Source organism: Myxocyprinus asiaticus, chromosome 3 (genome assembly GCF_019703515.2).
Source record: "Myxocyprinus asiaticus isolate MX2 ecotype Aquarium Trade chromosome 3, UBuf_Myxa_2, whole genome shotgun sequence".
In the NCBI taxonomy this organism is placed as follows: domain Eukaryota; kingdom Metazoa; phylum Chordata; class Actinopteri; order Cypriniformes; family Catostomidae; genus Myxocyprinus; species Myxocyprinus asiaticus.
This window is the reverse complement of record NC_059346.1, coordinates 9,081,620-9,101,131: the sequence shown is the minus strand read 5'-3', so window position 1 is coordinate 9,101,131 and position 19,512 is coordinate 9,081,620. Positions and strand designations below refer to the sequence as shown.

General features: G+C 36.2%; 1 protein-coding gene across 7 annotated transcripts in view; it reads right to left on the bottom strand.

The window, feature by feature from the left end:
• Positions 1–962: 962 nt before the first annotated feature.
• LOC127430360 (RING-type E3 ubiquitin-protein ligase PPIL2-like) overlaps positions 963–19,512 on the bottom strand; it is a 67,784-nt gene continuing 49,234 nt past the window's right edge. For 3 of the 7 annotated variants that reach the window (XM_051680106.1, XM_051680123.1, XM_051680129.1), the window contains 5 exons: positions 19,415–19,448; positions 11,696–11,813; positions 10,482–10,538; positions 5,410–5,482; positions 4,673–4,982 (listed from right to left, as the gene is read on the bottom strand). In XM_051680106.1, coding sequence (XP_051536066.1) covers positions 4,833–4,982; positions 5,410–5,482; positions 10,482–10,538; positions 11,696–11,813; positions 19,415–19,448 — 432 coding nt within the window. In that variant the 3' untranslated portion in view covers positions 4,673–4,832. Of the gene's footprint in view, positions 1,540–4,672; positions 4,983–5,409; positions 5,483–10,481; positions 10,539–11,695; positions 11,814–19,414; positions 19,449–19,512 lie in introns of those variants that run through there. The other 4 variants (XM_051680108.1, XM_051680107.1, XM_051680115.1 and 1 more) reach the window with 4 other exon arrangements.

The window sequence follows — 19,512 nt, the reverse complement described above, 5'->3', positions numbered from 1 at the left end:
CGTGTCTAATCACAAAAAGTTCAGTCGCATAGCATAAAATGTGGTCGCATACGCTAGTGATTTACTTGCATTGTAGACTGCTGCCCATAAAGATCTATCTTGTGATTTAAGAATCAATATCAAAATCATCCAAATGATTAATCGGAAAATCTATATTTTTATCGAACACTAGTATATACTGCGTAATATTCAGTAAGCCAGTATTCCATTCTGAACATAGCCAAAGTGAAAGACAGAGTGATAATGATGCAAACTGGAGGAAGTGAAATGGGCAATAACTTTCAGAAACAGTGAGTGAGTGTAATTGGCCCTCAGCACAGAATGGACCATATTTCGTTCATAGCGGCATAAAAATAAAACTACCCACTCAGCAAGAACAGCCAAGGACGAAGCTAGCAAGCACAGGAAACCCCCCAGGAAAAGGCATTGAAAACCACAGACACAACGACCAAAAGTGGAGAAATACTCTATTGTCAACTACAAAGAATGGCATTTTTTCAATGCAGCATTCTGGAACTTGTGTGACTCATCAGAGCGCTCCATCCCATTGGAGAATATCTATTAGTCACATACAGAGTAAATACCTGCATTTGACAGAAGACTAAAAGTATGGGAGAAAATGAACTGATTCAAAGGAAAGAGCAAATTTTGCCTTTTTAGAAAATGACACATTTTTATTGCCTCAGTATGGTCCCTTATTGATTAAGAAAATTATATTATGTACCTGTATGACTTTCTTCTGTGAAAAATTGTTCATTGCATAGTTTTTCCATACAATGAAAGTGAATCTCCTTTTGTGTTCCACACAAGAAAGAAATACAGCTTTGAAGCATCATTAAGGTAACTAAATGACCACAAAATGTTCATTTTGGAGTGACATTTTCATTTTACAGCTGTAAAAGTTGACATGACTGAAAAAAAAAAAAAAAGAACAAAAAAAAACACTGAATCATGAACATGCCTGACTTTTAGCAAAACCCATTTATTTCTGCATAGATGACATCATTTCACATGACAAAAAAATACAAAAATAAAACATTATTTACAGGGCTTAGTTTTCAGTGTCAACTGAAGAGTCTCTGCCACTAGTTCACCCAAACATTCTGTCATCATTTACTCACCCTCATGTTATTCCAAAACCGTATGACTTTCCTTCTTCCATGGAACACGTCAGTCACCATTCACTTTCATTGTATAGAATAAAATGAATGAAAGTGAATGTTGACTGAGACTAACATTGTGTTCTACAAAAGAAATTCATACGGGTTTGGAACAACATGAGGGTGAGTAAACGATGACAGAATTTTCATCTTTGGGTGAACTATACCATTAAAATACAATAATGTTCATCATTCCAATACAAAATAGCAAACATAAAGGGAAAAAAAATGTTTTTGCAAACACTGCACAGAGTAAGAATCTGCCACTAGTAAGCAGGACAGCACAGCATATCAAGCTTCTACCAGGAACTGAAGTCTCCAAATCCTGATCTACCTTTGGGTTTCTTGGCAGGCGCTTCACTAGTGGAGGGTTTGTTTCCTTATAAAGGAGAGTGAATGAGACATTTCAAGTTAATTATGTTTGTGTAATTGATTCAATAGTGATAGTTTGAGTCTGAATTGAACAGTTTGTTTGGCACATTTCAGCGCAGTTACTGAAGGATGGAGAAATGTGTTTTGACCCCAAAACACATTTGGACACTTAAGCAATGCTTGAAAATGTGTATATATATATATATATATATATATATATAAACAAGTGGCATCTGCAAACAAATGATGCCAGATATTTTTATTAAATCTGAGGTGTATAACATTTTCTTCTTAAATTAACTTCTTCCCATAAATTATTTACTAATTCAACTGAGACCCTATGCAGCCTTAAAAGGTATTTTTTTCTTTTCTTTATTGAAGCAAAAAATGTAGTTAATTGCTGCTGTTTTTTACTATATTTTGATTGGGGTAAAATATATATATATATATATATATATATATATATATATATATATATATATATATATTTTTTTTTTCTAGATATTTGTATTCTAGATATATTAGTTTATATGTAGTGTAAATGTATATGTTAAAGTTAATAATGCCACACTAATTGTTTAATGCCATCCTAATTAAATATATAACTATTAGATGATGTCATTACATTTACAATGTAAAAGTTAATTCAACCTGGAAGTAAACGTTACTCAAAGAGGTTAGCCAATCATCACAGAGGTCATGAAACTTTGAGTAACATTATAAGAGGACTTAAGGAAAAAAAATAAATAAATAAATAAAGTACAACATGGGCAACAAGTCAATAATTACCAGTATTTGACCTGAAGTGATTTCATGAATAAAACCCAAACGTAGGCAGTTTGCATGAGTGAGAGATGGAGCTATGGTGAAGTGTGGGTGTGTTTGTGATCCAGAACTCTGGTGTGAGCAGCAGGTGTTTGCATTAGTGTGTGTATGTATGTTTGCTTCTCTTTCAGTCAGTGGGTTAAGGTGTGTGTGTGTGTGTTTGTGTGTGCAAGAGAGAGAAACAGTGGGGTTGTGAAGAATAATAAGAATGATCTCCTGCCGTTCTCAGTAAACTCTGCTCATATCCTGAGTCCTGCTGTGCTTCGGGACAAACCCCTCACAACTGACACCCACAAACACCCTCAATTACCATGATAAGACTTTAAGCTTAAGTATAATAATGATCCTGCCATTAAAGATCTAACTGTTTATGTAGAAGTCCATTTATGTATGCATGTGCAGAGAATGACTTTTTTTTGTTAATGAAAGCAGCTAAGACAATATCAAATTTGCCCTTTATACATAAAGAGGACTATCCTCTGTCATTAATAGGCATTTTTAATGGATATCATAAACTTAAGTGTAATGGATCAAATCAAGAAATCCTACAATAAAGAAAGCTTTATCCTCATGCAACCCCACATACACATGCATGGACACTGTATTTTAGATTTGCTATACGAAAGACATACTTTAAATTAATTTAAACTGACTGATCTCAGTTCAGGAGATTGTGTGCTGTCAGTAAATGGTTAAACGTTCGACGCACCAAGTCATGTGACAAAACAACATGGTGCCAACTACAGCAGAGTTAGTCTTTGGGAGAAATGCCAACAAAACCACATCTGGTAAGAAACCTGTTTAAGTTTTTACATTGACACCTGTTTGAGTCAAAAGATTAGTGTCTCTAGTGTCATCCAATATGCCATTTTTAAAATGTGAACGATTTAACACGGAACGACATGCTGCTAAACACAATGTACACTAATGCAAACTTTAGCAAATTATTTCCTTTGAAATCCTATATTTACTGTGCATTATCACATTGAGAATCAATGAGTTCATCAAAAAAATTGAAAATCTTGCTTTTAGAGGCTTTTTAATGAGTTAGGGTGAAAATAAGGTGCATTTCGAACTGTTCTGTGACCAGTGTGGACAGACAGCACACTGGAGGTTAAGTCATTTACTAAATAAAGAGCAAGGGAGCATCCTATATCTCTCTATGCAGCTTTGGACATTCACTACTTAAATCTGACCAAAAGTTCAGTTTCAGGGTGCAGATGATGTTTGGACCACTCAACATGTTTGGCAGACATGGGACAATGGTAATCAGTACATAGATTCATAATTTATAATGCTTAATTTTATTTTAAAATGTTTGACAGTGATTGGATGATGCTGGCCATTACTTTGAATCAGTATTAATTATGCTAATTTCTGATGTTATGTCGGTAACATCCCAAAAACATGAATAACCAACACTCCTGGAAACACAAAAAAAAAAAAACCAATGTGATTAAATAAATCTGACATTCTATAGCTAGGTATTATTTAAAATTTCACAATTTATGCTGCATTCCATTCAACTCGGAAAGTGGGATTTTCCAACTTCCTAGTGGGAAAAGTGCAATGGAACGCCACTTGAAGTCGGAATTACAACTTGGAAACTCGTGCGGAAATTTTTAACTCCGATTTACCAAGATACAGGTGCGTGATGTCACACAAACATGTCGGCACCCGGGGGTGTATACAAAGTATAATGTAATTAAAAACTGTAAGTGAACAGAACTGCTCATAACATGCAGAGAGCCACAGCATTACACTTTTAGGTGAAATCAACTAACAAATGGCTTACTTATACAGTAGTTGACACATATTAAGCTAGAATATAACAAAGAATTTCAACTGAAAATTTACTGTGATAATGTTGAGAATTACCCGATTTCAACATACTTAAGTAAATTTCAAAATACTTCATACTGTAAGTCAACAGACTTCATGTATACAGTATGAATCACTTCGGTGTTAGAAGCAAAGGAAAAACCTGAATAATCACTCAACTATGCAATATTCTGTAAACAAACAAGGTCTGTAAAGTCTTGCCATATTTGAGACTGAATGCATTCTTGTGTTAAGAAAAATGCTAGATGCAGTGCAACGAACAGAATGCAGGTCTTGAGACACTTTTTAAAAGTTTATTTTGAAACAATGTCTTAAAAATGTGGCGCTCCTGTGTAAAAACAGCGGAATGTGGCATAAAGGTCAAAGACGTCAATCTAGCACGTTTACAGCGCAGATGGACGCAAAAACATGTTTGGTGTGAACGGCCTCTTATAAGGCTGTCATATTAAAAAACATGAATGTATGTGAACTCACTTGGCAGCCATGTTAATGTATTTGCCCACTCCTGGTCTGAAGGTTTAAGGCTGCAATTCTGTTTTTTGTCTTGGTAACTGAAGTAGAAGTTTCCTGTTGTTTCTGTATTTCCTTCTCACACTCGGCCGCAATCTGAACACACACAGTATCACACTGACATTAACCACGCATGTACTGCGCGCTATGAAAAACAATAAGAAGTATGACATTGAATGTCTGTGTGTACAAAAACACACAAATACTCTCCAGTGCATCTGCTTCCTCATAGGGGTCCACAAATACTGTAGCGCTCAGCACCTTTATCTCGGACTGAGAATGTGAAAGAAACAGACAGAACGATTGAGTGACAGCCCATGTGCCTGGTGCTGCCTTTGGAATATGAAATCTTTGAAAGCACAGGGAAAAATGGAAAGCACCAATCCTAGATGTCAAACAATCTGCTGCACTAAGCTAAAATGCAGTTTTATTCGGGTAACAAGAACACATGAAGCATAGAAACATGCTTGAAAACCCAAACAAATAAACAATAAAGGAAAGAGAACAAAGTAACAGAATTAAATCAATATTCTCAACACGGCTCTTTTAAATGGGAGTATTCTCAGGGGAAAAATTCTCAAGCATTTGGGGATATGACAGCAGTTAAGCAGGAGGTGCAGTGAGTCAGTGAAGTAACACTACTGTGCAGAAATGCATTTATCCCATAAAATTCTACATTTCTGATATTATGCTTCAGCACCTTGGGTTTATCCGTCTTAGGATCACTTTCAATGTTCTCCATCGCTGTGAGAGTCTCAAAACCACCAACCACTCTAAGAAAGATTAGATTTTCCCTGTTAAAATTCAGCTGCAAAGAGTAAATGAGATATTATGATAATATATCCAATGAGACTGAATCGAACTCTTTCACCCAAAAATGAATATCCTGTTATCATTTTCTTACCCACATCCATCTATTCATTCATCTATCATCCATATATCCATCTATCACTATTTTTTTCTATCCATCCATCCATCCCTCACTCTGTTTTCCATCTATCCATCCATCCCTCTATTGACCTGTTTCATGTGACATCACTGTATGACCGCGCCGCCATGTTTGTGAACAAAATTCCATATTTCTTCATTGTGCTGCACTGTGGGATGCGGCAAAAGTCGGCTAGATTTTGTTTCTATTTATAAACCTTGAAAAGTTGATACTGCTGTTTAATTACCAGAGCCAAAATGTAATTTTTCTATAAATAAAAGTTTTATCTTTTAAGTGACACGGCTTTATTTCGCCAAAGTCAAGCAGCGATGAATGGGGAGAGCATGGATAAAAACACTTGTGGGTCTTTGTTCATTTATTCAGTTATCTGTACACGTGCCAATTATATTTATATCATCACCGATTCGGATCCAATTAAATTGGAAATGCACATAGGACGATGCTATTCATAACACCCAGACTGTATAAAGGTTTGCGATAACTATAACAAGTTGTAATGAATGAAAAAGCACTATAATGTGAATATATAGTATATACAGTATTTAATGTACATATACTAATGTTAGTCAATAAACAACACATCATAAGATTATGAAGCACAGACTTTATTCACACCGCCAGACTACAGTGTAAACATATTATTCTTAATAACTAATTTGCCTCTCGTGTATTCTTCATGTGTTAAAAGCAGCTCTTACATTCATGCAGACGGGATTATCAGACGTTTTATAACACTTTGAACAAATCAGAGCAGAAAACAACACAAAGGCATTCGTAACTTCTGAATGAGAGATGTTTACAGTGATGTACTGGTAGTCGTGTGGACTCGCTGGTCACACATCAGACTCGCTTGCGTAAGCATGTCCTGAAAACACCTTTCCTGGGACTTGGCATGGATCAAAAGCATTTTTTGAGGTTTTTCTTGATATCGTTTTATGAGTGTTTGTCCATTCACCGCCATTTAGTTCAGCTGATGATCATAAATATGGTAGCTGCAAGGAAAAAGTGCTGTAACTGAAACAATATCTATTCATCCATCCATTGATCTATGTATCAATCTTTTTTCTATCTATGATGGATAGACATCCCTCTATCCATCCATCTCTCTATCTCTCCATCCATCCATCATCCCTTTTTCTATCTATCCATTCATTCATCCAGCAATCATCACTCTTTTTTCTAGCCATCCATAAATCAATCTATCTTTCATTTTTCTATTTATCTATCCATTTATCCATCCATATACCCAACTATCACATTTTTCTATCCATCCTTCCATCCATCCATCCATCCATCTATCTATCACTCTTTTTTATATCTATGATGGATAAATGGTGGATTTACATCCCTCTATCCATCCATCCATTCATCTATCACTCTTTTTTCTATCTATGATGGATAGATGGTGGATTTACATCCCTCTATCCATCCATCTCTCTATCCATCTATCCATTCATCTATCACTCTTTTTTCTATGATGGATAGATGGTGGATTTACATCCCTCTATCCATCCATCTCTCTATCCATCCATCCATTCATCTATCACTCTTTTTTCTATCTATGATGGATAGATGGTGGATTTACATCCCTCTATCCATCCATCCATTCCTATATCCAGGTTTGGGGTGTAACGGAATACATGTAATGGGATTACGTATTTAAAATGCAAAATATTAGTAACTGTATTCCACTACAGTTACAATTTAAATCATTGGTAATTAGAATACAGTTACATTCAAAAAGTATTTTGATTACTGAAGAGATTACTTTGCATTGTATTGTCATTTGTTTCATTTAATATTTAGTCCTTTCAGATGGAAAACATTTATACATATAAATGATGTGATCCAAAGTGTATTTGAACAGCAGTGAAACACTTTCTTATGATGCGTTACATTCATACGAGCAGACAGAGAAGTAAGTTTGAAGTCTAGAGCACAAAATAGAAATAAACCTTGTGTAAATTGTCAGCTTTACGCTAAGCTAAAATGCTATTTCTAGCCATTTTACATGCACGTTATCATATTTTTTTATCAAGAAAATTCACGTTGGATCATAATTTGTTTTAGTAAGACCTTTGATATTAGGGAAAAATCATATTCTTGATAATAATTTTTGTATTGTTTTCCTGTACAATTATCTAAAAATCCTTGTGTAGAAACAACACTGCATAAGATATTTAGGTTTTTCAGAGAATGTATTTTTAACGTGTATTTTGTCTTACTGTACTGGCAGAGTTTTATAGTCAAAACAAGTGAAAAAAAATCTACCAGTGCTGAAGAAGTAATCCAAAGTATTTAGAATACGTTACTGACCTCGAGTAATCTAGCAGAATACGTTACAAATTACATTTTACAGCATGTAGTCTGTAATCTGTAGTGGAATACATTTCAAAAGTAACCCTCCCAACCCTGCCTATATCTATCCATCCAGCCATCCATCACATCTTCAAAATTGTTGGCTACAGTGAACAAAAACGATGACAGGATTTTCACTTTGGGGTGAACTATTCCTCTATCGTGATGCGCTGATTATGAATATGCAGAAGCATGAATGAGATTTTCAGAGACTAATGACATCAGTTTTGATCTGTTACTCACACAGGGCTATTGTATGTCTTCAGAGGACTCGGAAAACAGTGCACGAGTTATATTGACTACTTTAAGCTTGACAGTCCCTGGTCACCATTTGTTTTCATTTTATGGAAAAGCTCAGCATGACATATTCTTCTAAAATCATCCTTTTTTGTTCCACCGAGGACATAAAATTATATGAGTTTGGAACAACATGAGAGTGAGTAAATAATGACAGAATTTTCAATTCTGAGCGAACCAATCCTCTTAACTATGGAGGGCTGCAACTAACTCTTTACTGTGCACATGATCAATAAATGATGGCCCATTTTTCGTTTGTTTTGTTAGATCTATATGCACACTTATTGTGTACTTTCTTTCTTCATACAGCAGTTCCTGAGGGGCCTCTTGTTGCCATGGGAGATTTCCACTTTAAGAGGTGCTCAGGTCTCTAGGTGCCCCATAGGCTGAGGGTCGAGGGGCGTGTGCATGTAGTTTCCCTGCACGTGCTCAGTAATAACACAGAGTTTCTGTTGATGTGGGGTGGATGCGAGTGTGTTTGATGAGTGCGAGTTTGTGAGTGTGTGTGTGTGTGTGTGTGTGTACACAAGAGTTTGGTTCAGGCTTATGTTGACAAGCCTCTGAATTCCACAGCTAGAGCCCAAGGATTTCAACTCAGTGCCAAATGGGCAAGACTTTCCCTTAGATTGTGTGAGTTTGTGTGTTCTGGAATGTTCTGATACAACAGAAGACATGCTTTACCCCAGAAAGGCGTTTACACAGAGAAAGCTGACCAAACACAAAATTTTCCATTTAATTTATACAGGAACTGTCCAAAATACACATCCTCTTAGAGTGCAGACTAATTACATAAACTTTGCACAAAATTACAAGGGTCCAAAATTAACTTTAGTCACACCTGGCATTGGTGAATAAATAATTTTGCATTATTTTAAAAAAATATATATAATAATTTGCATAATAGGGAACTTATGTCATTTATTTGTAGAGTCATGAAAATTCCCACCACTTCATAACTTCGTTACAGTGTTTAATAAAATTCCGTGGTAGAAATGATGGTTTTGAAAATGACATTAACGTTTTTTTTTAATAAAATGTCTGGCTCCTTTAGTCTAGTCTGATTTTATAGCCTAATAATATTTTCACACTTTTTGCATAATTTGGCAAAATTACAGCTTGATTGGAAATGATGCCCCATAAAAATACTCTGTGCTCACAAGTGCTATTCATCTTGAATTTTCTTTGTTTTCTTTAAACGTCACTTGTCTCATATTTCATCTCTTCACTGACAATTTTGTCAACTTGTTAACAAGCACACTAACTTTTGAAAAACTTTGTTAGGGGCAAAACTGTTTGGTGTGGTGGAAATTACGGCAAAACTGTGGGACAGGCGTAATTTTTTAATGCAATCAATCCGTGCATCTTATCACGTGGCTCGTTGTGCATGACACTGTGGAGACTCACAGCATGTGGAGGCTCATGCTATTCTCTGCGATCCACGCACAACTTACCACACGCCCCATTGAGAGCGAGAACCACTCATCGCGACCACGAGGAGTTTACCCCATGTGATTCTACCCTCCCTAGCAACCGGGCCAATTTGGTTGCTTAGGAGACCTGGCTGGAGTCACTCAGCACGCCATGGATTCGAACTCGCGACTCCAGGGGTGGTAGTCAGTGTCAATACACGCTGAGCTACACAGGCCCGAAATCTGTTAGTTTTAATGAAAATCAACCTCTCTCACATGAAATTGTTGAAAAACACCCTATATGCTGCAGTTACCAGCCACTTATGATTAACAGATTTATTTTCTCACCAGTACCCCTTTTTATTTGCGTTTGTTACTTAACAAGTGTTATTTTTGGATGTATATATATACAAATATAGACACACACATGTTGTATATTCTTTAAGAGGAATTCACATGCTGACCCTAATGCAAGTTCAAAACAACACACATACACACACACATTCAGAGCTCCAGCAGTGGCACAGGTAAAGCTACTGTGTATGTTTACTGATCCATTGCTGACCTTTAGCAGAAAGCAGCTCAGTTTAGAAACCAAATAAACTTCCTTTCTAACAAACATTATTATACACTTTACAAAGGCTTTCTATAGCCAAACCAACAGAGTACTCTTTAGCCTGAGCGATGTGAAAGTAAAAGACATGTGGAAATGACAAAAGGTATGACCAAAGGCACAAATAAACCTATAAATGAGATTACCTTCCAAATACAGTATGCTTCCTGTCCAGGTATGCACATGAGCAAAATGTGATGAAGCTGAACGAAAAAGAAACAGCAAAGGGGTCTATTAATTTATTCAAAAATACATTAAAAATGCAGTTCACAAAAGAATGACTTAAATACACCTCTTCTATAGTTGTGGTCAAAAATATTGGCACCCTTGGTAAATATGAGCAAAGAAGGCTGTGAAAAATATGTCTTTATTTTTATCCTTTTGATTTTTCATTCAAAATATTCACAAAAATCTAACTTTTAATTGAAATAAACTAATTGAAAGGGGGAAAATATCTAATTAATAAATACACATTTTTCTCCAAAACACGTTTGCCACAATTATTGGCACCCCTAGAAATTCTTATTAGTAAAATATATCTGAAGTATATTCAGATATATATATAGAGCTGTTAGCAAGGGAAGGCTGCACAAAGTATTGAATAAAAGGGTGCCAATAACTGTGTCATGTATATTTGACAAAACTATTTTGATAAAACTTGTGTTGTGTTTGCAATTGTTTGATATCCATTTGAGGGTAGATTTTTCTGAATATTTTGAGTGAAATATCAAAAGGATAAACAATAAAGTCATCTTCCACAGCCTTCTTTGCTCATTTTTTCCAAGGGTGCCAATATTGTTGGCCACAACTGTATAATTTTCTGGTTTTAAATTCCCATATTAAAATGTTATTTGAGATTTTTTTGTAGGGCATAGATTCAAAAGCAGCAAGAAAATAAAATCTCATTAAAAAGCAGCAATTCTAAACAGTAAGACAAAAGATAATACATTTGACAATTTTATGACATGGAAAGTTAGTTTAGGTTTAACTAGGTTGTCAAATATCAAATAGTATAGCCCAAAGAAAACTAAAAATAATACAGTATGATTAAAAAAATTCTGATATTTAAAACAAAAATACTTTTACCCAAATATTATTATATTTTTTTAAATAATGATCACATGCATTCAAGGCAAGTATTTAAGTACTTTACACTACATGGATATACCATTTTCCATTGTTAGAGTCATTAAATCAAAACTTTTGCTGAGAATGGTGTAAAAGTTCTTCAAAAACATAATGAAACTTGGCACCTTTCATCATCTTTGACATTCTTGTGTTGTTTTCACATAAATATGGAGTTTTCGTAACAGTTAAAGTTCATAGAGTATGTGAACAATTAAATTAAACAAGTACTCACAACTGGGATTTATTTGTGTTTGGTCCTGAGTTAGCCATGCTCAGAACACCACAACCTGTGTGGGACAGATTGGGCCTGAACTCATCCTTAAATGGCTTCCCCAAAAAAGACTCACCTCCTGAAACACAAAACGACAGACAAAAGAAGATCTGAGGAAAATAAAATTAACATCATAGATCCCTGGCAATACGACAGTGATGCTTGTCTTAGCAAACACCACAGATTAATTAAAGAAAAAACACTGCAATGAATTAGCAATGGTTGGCCATCGCGGCACAGATTGAACAAGTATTCTATCCCTTCCACAGGTTTTCTACTGAAATATTACAGCAATTTAGCTGGACTTGACCTAGATTGTCTTTTTAAATAACTTCAACACATTTAAAAACTAAAACCCAAATGCTGCACACACAGGCACCATGTGTTGCCACAATAAACAAACAGCTCATGCCGAAGGCATCCATACCGGGTACACTAATTAACGCTTTAACACGTTCAATCAAAAGCTCTGCTGGATACACCTCACTCAGCAAGTGATCATGTGTGTGTGCTACATAAGACTTTACTTAACAGCAAGACTAGAAAAACTGTTCCACAACCTAAATGGTGTCTTGAAAACTCTCAGTTCAAACACACATGGGAGTTTGTTTTTTTATGCGATTAACATTTTTATTGATTCACACAAAAAATTTATTCTTCCCCTCCCAATCCCCAAACCCACCCGACCCTCAACAAACACCCCTGTGGTCACACATGAGCACATACACACACACACAAAATCAAATAAAATACATTTAATAATCACACACATCAATAACAACACCTCTCTCTCCTGCCCCACCCTGAGAGCCCTCCAAGAATGCCAAATATTTGCCCCATATCCCAACAAACAAATCCAAATTCCCCAGTCTTCTAGAAGACCCTTCTTCGAAACACGCCACCCTCCCCATCTCTGAGCACCACTCCTGAAAGGGGGGCGCTCCAGCTGACTTCCATCCCCTTAAAACAACTTGTCTGGCGATCATGACACTGGTTAGGACCTAAATTTTATGATGTTTATTCCCTATATTGATGACCGCCCCATTGCCTAAAATACAGAGTCTGAGGCAAAATGATATGTGTGCCCAATACGTCACACATAAAACTCTGAACCTTCAATCAAAATTCTTGGATCTTAACACACCACCAAAAAAACATGGGTTGGGTCTCCAACTTCTGATTGGCATCACCTGCAGGTGGGTGTGTCTTTAAGACCAAGCCTATACAATCTAGTGGGTGTCCAATAGAATCGATATAAAATCTTGAATTGCATGTAGCGCACCCTTGCATCTCTAGATGCAGACTTGACGTTTTTTAGAATCCTAGCCCACACTCCCTCCTCCAATACCAAGTTTAAATCTTTCTCCCATAATCTCTTGAGAGAAGTTAAACCTCTGTCCCCCAGACTCTGAATTAGCAGGAGTAATACACTGATGTCTCATGTCCTTTTCCAAAAGCAGTAATCACCACTCCCAGAGTATTCGCCGCTTTAGGGGTGTGTATGCTACTCCAACAAATAGTACAGAGCAGGTGGCACAGCTGTAAATACCTGAAGAACTGAGATCTGGGAATCCCAAAATGTTGAACCAAATTTTCAAAGGATCTCAACACTCCACTCTCATATAGGTCACAGAGCGTATTAACCTCCCTCACAATCCACTCTGACCTGCAGAAATGGGACTTATTAATACATAATTTTGTGTTCAGCCATATGCTCAAGGCAACATTTAAATAAATGTCAGAATTAAACACTTTTGTCCATATTGAGTGCAAATGCGAGATAACAGGGTATAACTTCTCTGGTTAGTTTGATAGAAAGGCTTTGCAATGGCGAAATAGTGGCAAGGACTTCCTGTTCAATACAAAACCGGGAAGGGGCTCTCTCAGGTGGAAGTGACCAATGAGCCAAATGTCTGAGACTGAATGCATAATAATAAAACAAAATCTTGTGTAGGCCTAGCCCACCTTTGTCAATCGGCCTATGCAACACACTGAAATGTAATCTGGGACGTTTACCATTCCAAATGAAAGACTTCGCTATGCTATCAAATTGCTTGAAATAAGAGAGAGGGACATCTACAGGGAGAGACTGTAGCAGGTAGTTGAATTTTGGAATACAATTAATTTGAATAACATTAACCTTCCCAATCATAGATAAATGTAATGAAGCCCACATCGCTCGAAAAACTTTTTATTAAAGGGTCAAAATTAACTCTAACTAAATCAGACAAATTTGCTGGGAATAAAATACCCAAATACTTAATGCCCTGTTTGGGCCACTGGAAGGCGCCCGGCTGAAAGGCTGTTACTGGACAGTACGCTGTCAAAGCCAAAGCTTTGGATTTAGACCAATTAACTCTGTATCCCGAGAACTTAGAAAAGGATTTCATAATTCTGTGGAGGCAAGGCATAGATCTAGTAGGGTCGGAGACGAATAATAAAATATCATCTGCGTAAAGCAAAAGCTTATACGCCACACCTCCCGCCATCACCCTGGGAAAATCATCCTCCTTTCTTATCGCAGCTGCTAATGGTTCCAGGGCAAGACAGAACAATAATGGGGAAAGAGATCAACCCTGCCAGGTGCCCCTATCCAGAGTAAAATAATCTGAAATTAACACACATGTGAGTTTTAAAATCATTTGTACTTTTCAAATGACGAGAATCACAGTTTTGCACAATTCTAGTTTTAGACCATTAAGGCGTTTAATGTCCAATCTCAGCAGCTGGAGTCGTTGTGAAGTGACGGCTTTACTGCGCACCAATCTGCCTTTTAAAACTAGCACACCCTCATAAACATTCCCCAGGTGACATTTCTGCATAATTTATGACCTTGCTGACATTTCCTTCCCCCATGCCACTGAACTGATTAAAATGGAAGAGGAAAAAAAAAGGGTTATAGGAAGTGGAGGGAAATCAACCGGCCAGGCTAACAAGGTTAATAAGATTCAAAACAACAATGGTGACTAACATGATTTAGTTCATGAATAAAGAGATAAACAATGAATTCTAAATTATTGCATGATTCGGTGGAATTTTCATAAGATGCAATATATCTTTTTATTTTTAAACACTTTAGGCACTTTAGTTTCAAGATAAAGACGAACGGTTATTAGGAATAGCAATTATTTAGCCAGATATTTTAATAATGTATTAACATTTTTCTCTATAGCCTGCGACTAGTGCTGGGCACAATGCTGGTATATACAATCAGAAATATGTCAACCAGTAGAGATTATGTCATAATCCCAGATCCGGACCAAGACCTGCTGGTCCAAGAACCAGGCAGTACATTTTAATGAATCAAGATGTTTAATTTATATTTGAAGAATCTTCTTCAAAGTTTTTAAATGCAAATTTTACCACTGCCAGCTCTGGCATTTTCCAGACAACTACAGTGAATTTAATTGGTTAGTGGACAACCTAGAAGATGTAGCTCCTAGGCTGTCCACCACAGTAGAGGTCTGAATGGCATTGGTCTGATTTTCACTGCATGTACACCCATTCCATTTATTCCCCCACCACCCAGGTGTCACAAAGCTGTTTATTCTTATACCGTAATACAATTAAGATAAAAAAAGTGTCATATATGGCTCTTTATTGCAGGCATAATTTTTTAAGAGAAGAAAAAAAACTAAAAAACACAAGTAATGCTAATAGATTGTTAAATGAAATAATAACATTTCAGATCATCCAATAGGTTTTTAATGTATTCTTCGATAATACTTATCTAATTCCTTTAGGATTGGTTCAAAATTATGCAAAATTCCTTCAAGATTTTGTGCATCATAAATGAACACTCAAAACACAGATGGCTGCTTCACATGTTAACATTAAATACTAAATTAATCTTTAAATTTAAAAATTAAACTATTAAAATAACTATGCATAAACAGAATGCTCTTCACTAACAATAACCCTGACCATCTCTGATCAAAATAAAGAAAGACAAATGCTGATGTAAAACAATGGCAATAATTGAAATGAACAGTTTGAAAGAATTGATTCGCCGGACTTCCTTAAACCATGGGTAACTGACAATTGTTTCATGTGCATTATTAATATAACAAAATAACAATGTTTATTTTTCAAAATCATAGGCATGTCTGTTGAGTGCATAAATGTAACGGCCAATCAGAGGTGTTTAAGTTTAAAGGATTAGTTCACCTAAAAATGAAAATTCTCTCATCATTTACTCACCCTCATGCCATCCCAGATGTGTATGACTTTCTTTCTTCTGCAGAACACAAACAAAGATTTTTGGAAGAATATTTCAGCTCTGTATGTCCAAAAAAATGCAAGAGAATGGGTGCCAAATTTTTAAGGCTCCAAAAAGCTCATATAGCCATCATAAAAGTAATCCATACGACATGGATTAATGTCTTCTGAAGCGAAATAGATAAATATTTTAAAAATTATTGCGTGACTTAAGCGTGTTGGCAAGTACACGCAAGAGTTGCCTCTTGAAATACGAAAACATAACAAGCTTGTTGGGTCCCGAGGCTACCGTGAGTGAAGTCATGGCCTCTACATGGCAGTTATAACCATAAATAACTAATGATTGCTTTGTGTTGTTAGACCATAGTTCTTGTACTTACAATTACTTCAAAGTAATGGTGAAGATGCCATGCCTAGTGGTTGAAATAATTATCACATTTAGTGCACTGGTAAATACACTGCTGGTCTTGACTAAGACCATAAATCGAGACCCAGATCCAGACCAAGACCACGTTTATATGGTCTCAAGACATCTTGAGACCAAGGCCACAACATCAAGATCCCAACTCTGAAATGAATGTGTTTTCAAATGAAAATGTATTAAGCCGGTGTCATACTAGCCAAATTCAGTCTTAAAGCTGATGTAACTTTTTTCAGTGTTAAAATACTTTCTTCTATCACAGCTTAGCATAAAGAGACAACTATCAGTAAACCATTCATTGGTTAATTATCTCGAAAACTATAAACATTGTGTCTCTGTGGCACTATGAAAATTCCTGTTTTGAGGCACCCGCTTAGACCCCACCCAACAACGTTACTCAACCAATGGGTTTGAGTTGAGGGAGGGACTATCTCTTTGTTTGATCAATGGCAGATGAGGGGCATATTCAGAAATTTGTTTTGAAAACACTGTTTTTTTTTGCAATTCCAATCGGTGGTGCAAGTGTTGCAGAAATTACATACTTCAGCTTTAAGATTAATTTACATAATCGCCAGCCAGTCAGAAGAAGTCGAACCTCGCAGGATGCGTCTGCAAGTGGGAGGTCGTTAATCCCTTGACTGACAGGACTCCCTGCTGTGTTAATAGCTCCAACAACTGTGAAAGTACATTAAACTTGTTAGAAAAAAATCTTTCATTTTCTGGGCCGGGCTTTTGTGGTATGGTCAAGTGACCACTGAGCTTCTTCTTTTACTGAAGAACTGGCCAGGCGTCATGCTGATCTGAATATTTTCATCAGCGACCGCACTCAGCCACATATCACAAATTGCATCATAGTTCAGTGTATTAACATTGTTTATGTTGAAGCATTACTCCTGTTACTTCGGCGAGCTCCAAGTGACAGGGAATCAGAGAGAGAGTTGGTATGTCTGTCACACCTCAACCATTCTGAATCAGCAAGTGTGACACACCTATTGAAGAGTGTGAGATCTCAGCAAAACAGTCGGTAAATGTGACACACTCAGTCAAAAATGACTTGTTTGGAGTCGGCTAGTGTGACACTGTCTTTAGTGAAACAATGAGTGCAAAGCACGTGCAGCTCAGAAATGCAGAAATAAAACAGGGTGTCCATAAACTGTCCGTGCAAAGCAGAATGATGTGGTGCATCGGACACATCAAGTGTAAACTGCAATGTTTGATTGTAAAGGGAGAGATTTGCTTTTTGTCTTGATGTGTTGCATCGCGCTGTTCACGTCCGTGTGTTAACAGGGTATTAGATCCTAACTGAAACTGCTTTGCTTACTTAAGAGACAGGATTCTAGATCTAGGATGATTCTGTAATACGGCCCCAAATGATTATGTGTACGCTTTAAATGTTCTCTTTGTTCTTTTCATCTAATGGGAAAACTTTTTGTGATTTCTTCTTTCACATTAATTTTTAATACATAGAACTTTATATCCACACATATTAATGCATAGAGTATATCTGAAAACTTTGTCTGTGTTTGTGTCAATGTAGGTTGTGAATTTTTCAGATTGCACTGATAACAAACTGCCTCATTACATTTGGAAGAAAAACGATCCTGAATCATTTCGCATGTAGTCACAGCCAAACAACGCACCATTATTACAGAACACAGTGTCTCTTCAGAAGAAATGTTGTGCAATTTTTCATTCTCATGACTACTCAGCCTCCAAAACACATTTTGATGATTTGCTTTATATTATCTATTTTAAGAGTCTGAACACAGAAAGCCTTAATGAAAATCTGTCTAAAAGCTATTTTGGCTTGGATAAGCCAATATTTATCAATGTGCATTTTATGATGCTTCATGATATAAAAAGAAATTTTAGTAACTTTAACAGCAGGCAAAATAAGGCTACACTGTTTTAGCTGAAAACAAATCACAAAAACTTTCAGCTGCAAAAACGGTACTATACAGTATTTTATCTATTCTTTAACCATTTAATTTCTATTGTACAGACATATTCAAGAGGTTTGACTGGTGGTGAAGTATTTAATTAGGGTGTTTTGTCTTTCTGAAACACAAATTATGTTCTTTTAAAATCACTTGCACATGCAAACACACCCTGGAGTGTAACATATACAGAATGAATGAGGACTCTGCAAACTCCTTCCTTACTTATGTAAACAATCGCTTGCTCTCTCTGTCCCACTCAAATCACCAAAAGCAAATCGGTTAGACTGTCAATCCACAGTTTGCATTGATGCAAAATCTCTCCCTTTCTTTGCATTTATTTTTAGGTCAAACGCAATTGCAAACCCCATCTCAATGTGCATAACACAAGTGTGAGAATGAGTGGAAGACAAAAGTTGCTTGCAGCCTCAAAGTCTAAAACAGAGTGCAAGAAATGGAAAGCATAGGGTCTCAGGTGAGGCTCCTGCATTTTTTTTTTTTTTAGGATAACATTTTTCAGATGTACAGACCTCTATTCAAGGAGCTGTGGAGGAGCTTTTTACCCTCTCTGTTTTTATTAGATGTGCACCTTTTAGAACTCATGACCACAGGAGCACATCCCTTTTTTACATTTTTACTGAATGCTGCATTTGTTTGTTGCTAGGGTTGAGGTCATGTTGTAAGAAAGACTGACTCAAACCAGCAACAACAAATTAAATGTTAATCTAAATAACTGAAAACGAAAAAGACAGTACCGATTTTTTTATATAACTATTTCTTTCCATTTCACGAAAGGCCTCGGTTCTAAACTTTCTGCAATTGATTGGACAACTTGCAACACTTGCTTTAATATTTCATAAGCTTTAGTTTTTTTGTTTAAACTGCGCTTTTCTTTAAGTAGTACAATACTTGAAAAGATAACTGATTGCAAAAGTTTGATTCTTGGACTTTCCTTGACAAGTGCATGTGAAATAATACTAACAATTTCAACACACTTAACCAAACATAATATCAGAGGGTAACTGGGGTGGACAAATGCTGCTATTGTTATACATGAGTAACTACATACAATTCATAATTAGAAATGAAGGTAAAAATTTGTACCTGTACCAGTTACTGTAGGGTCTCCTCCTTGAATCTAAAAACAGTGAACAACAATTATAACACTTATGATCAAAATGAAATAAATTGAATATCAACAT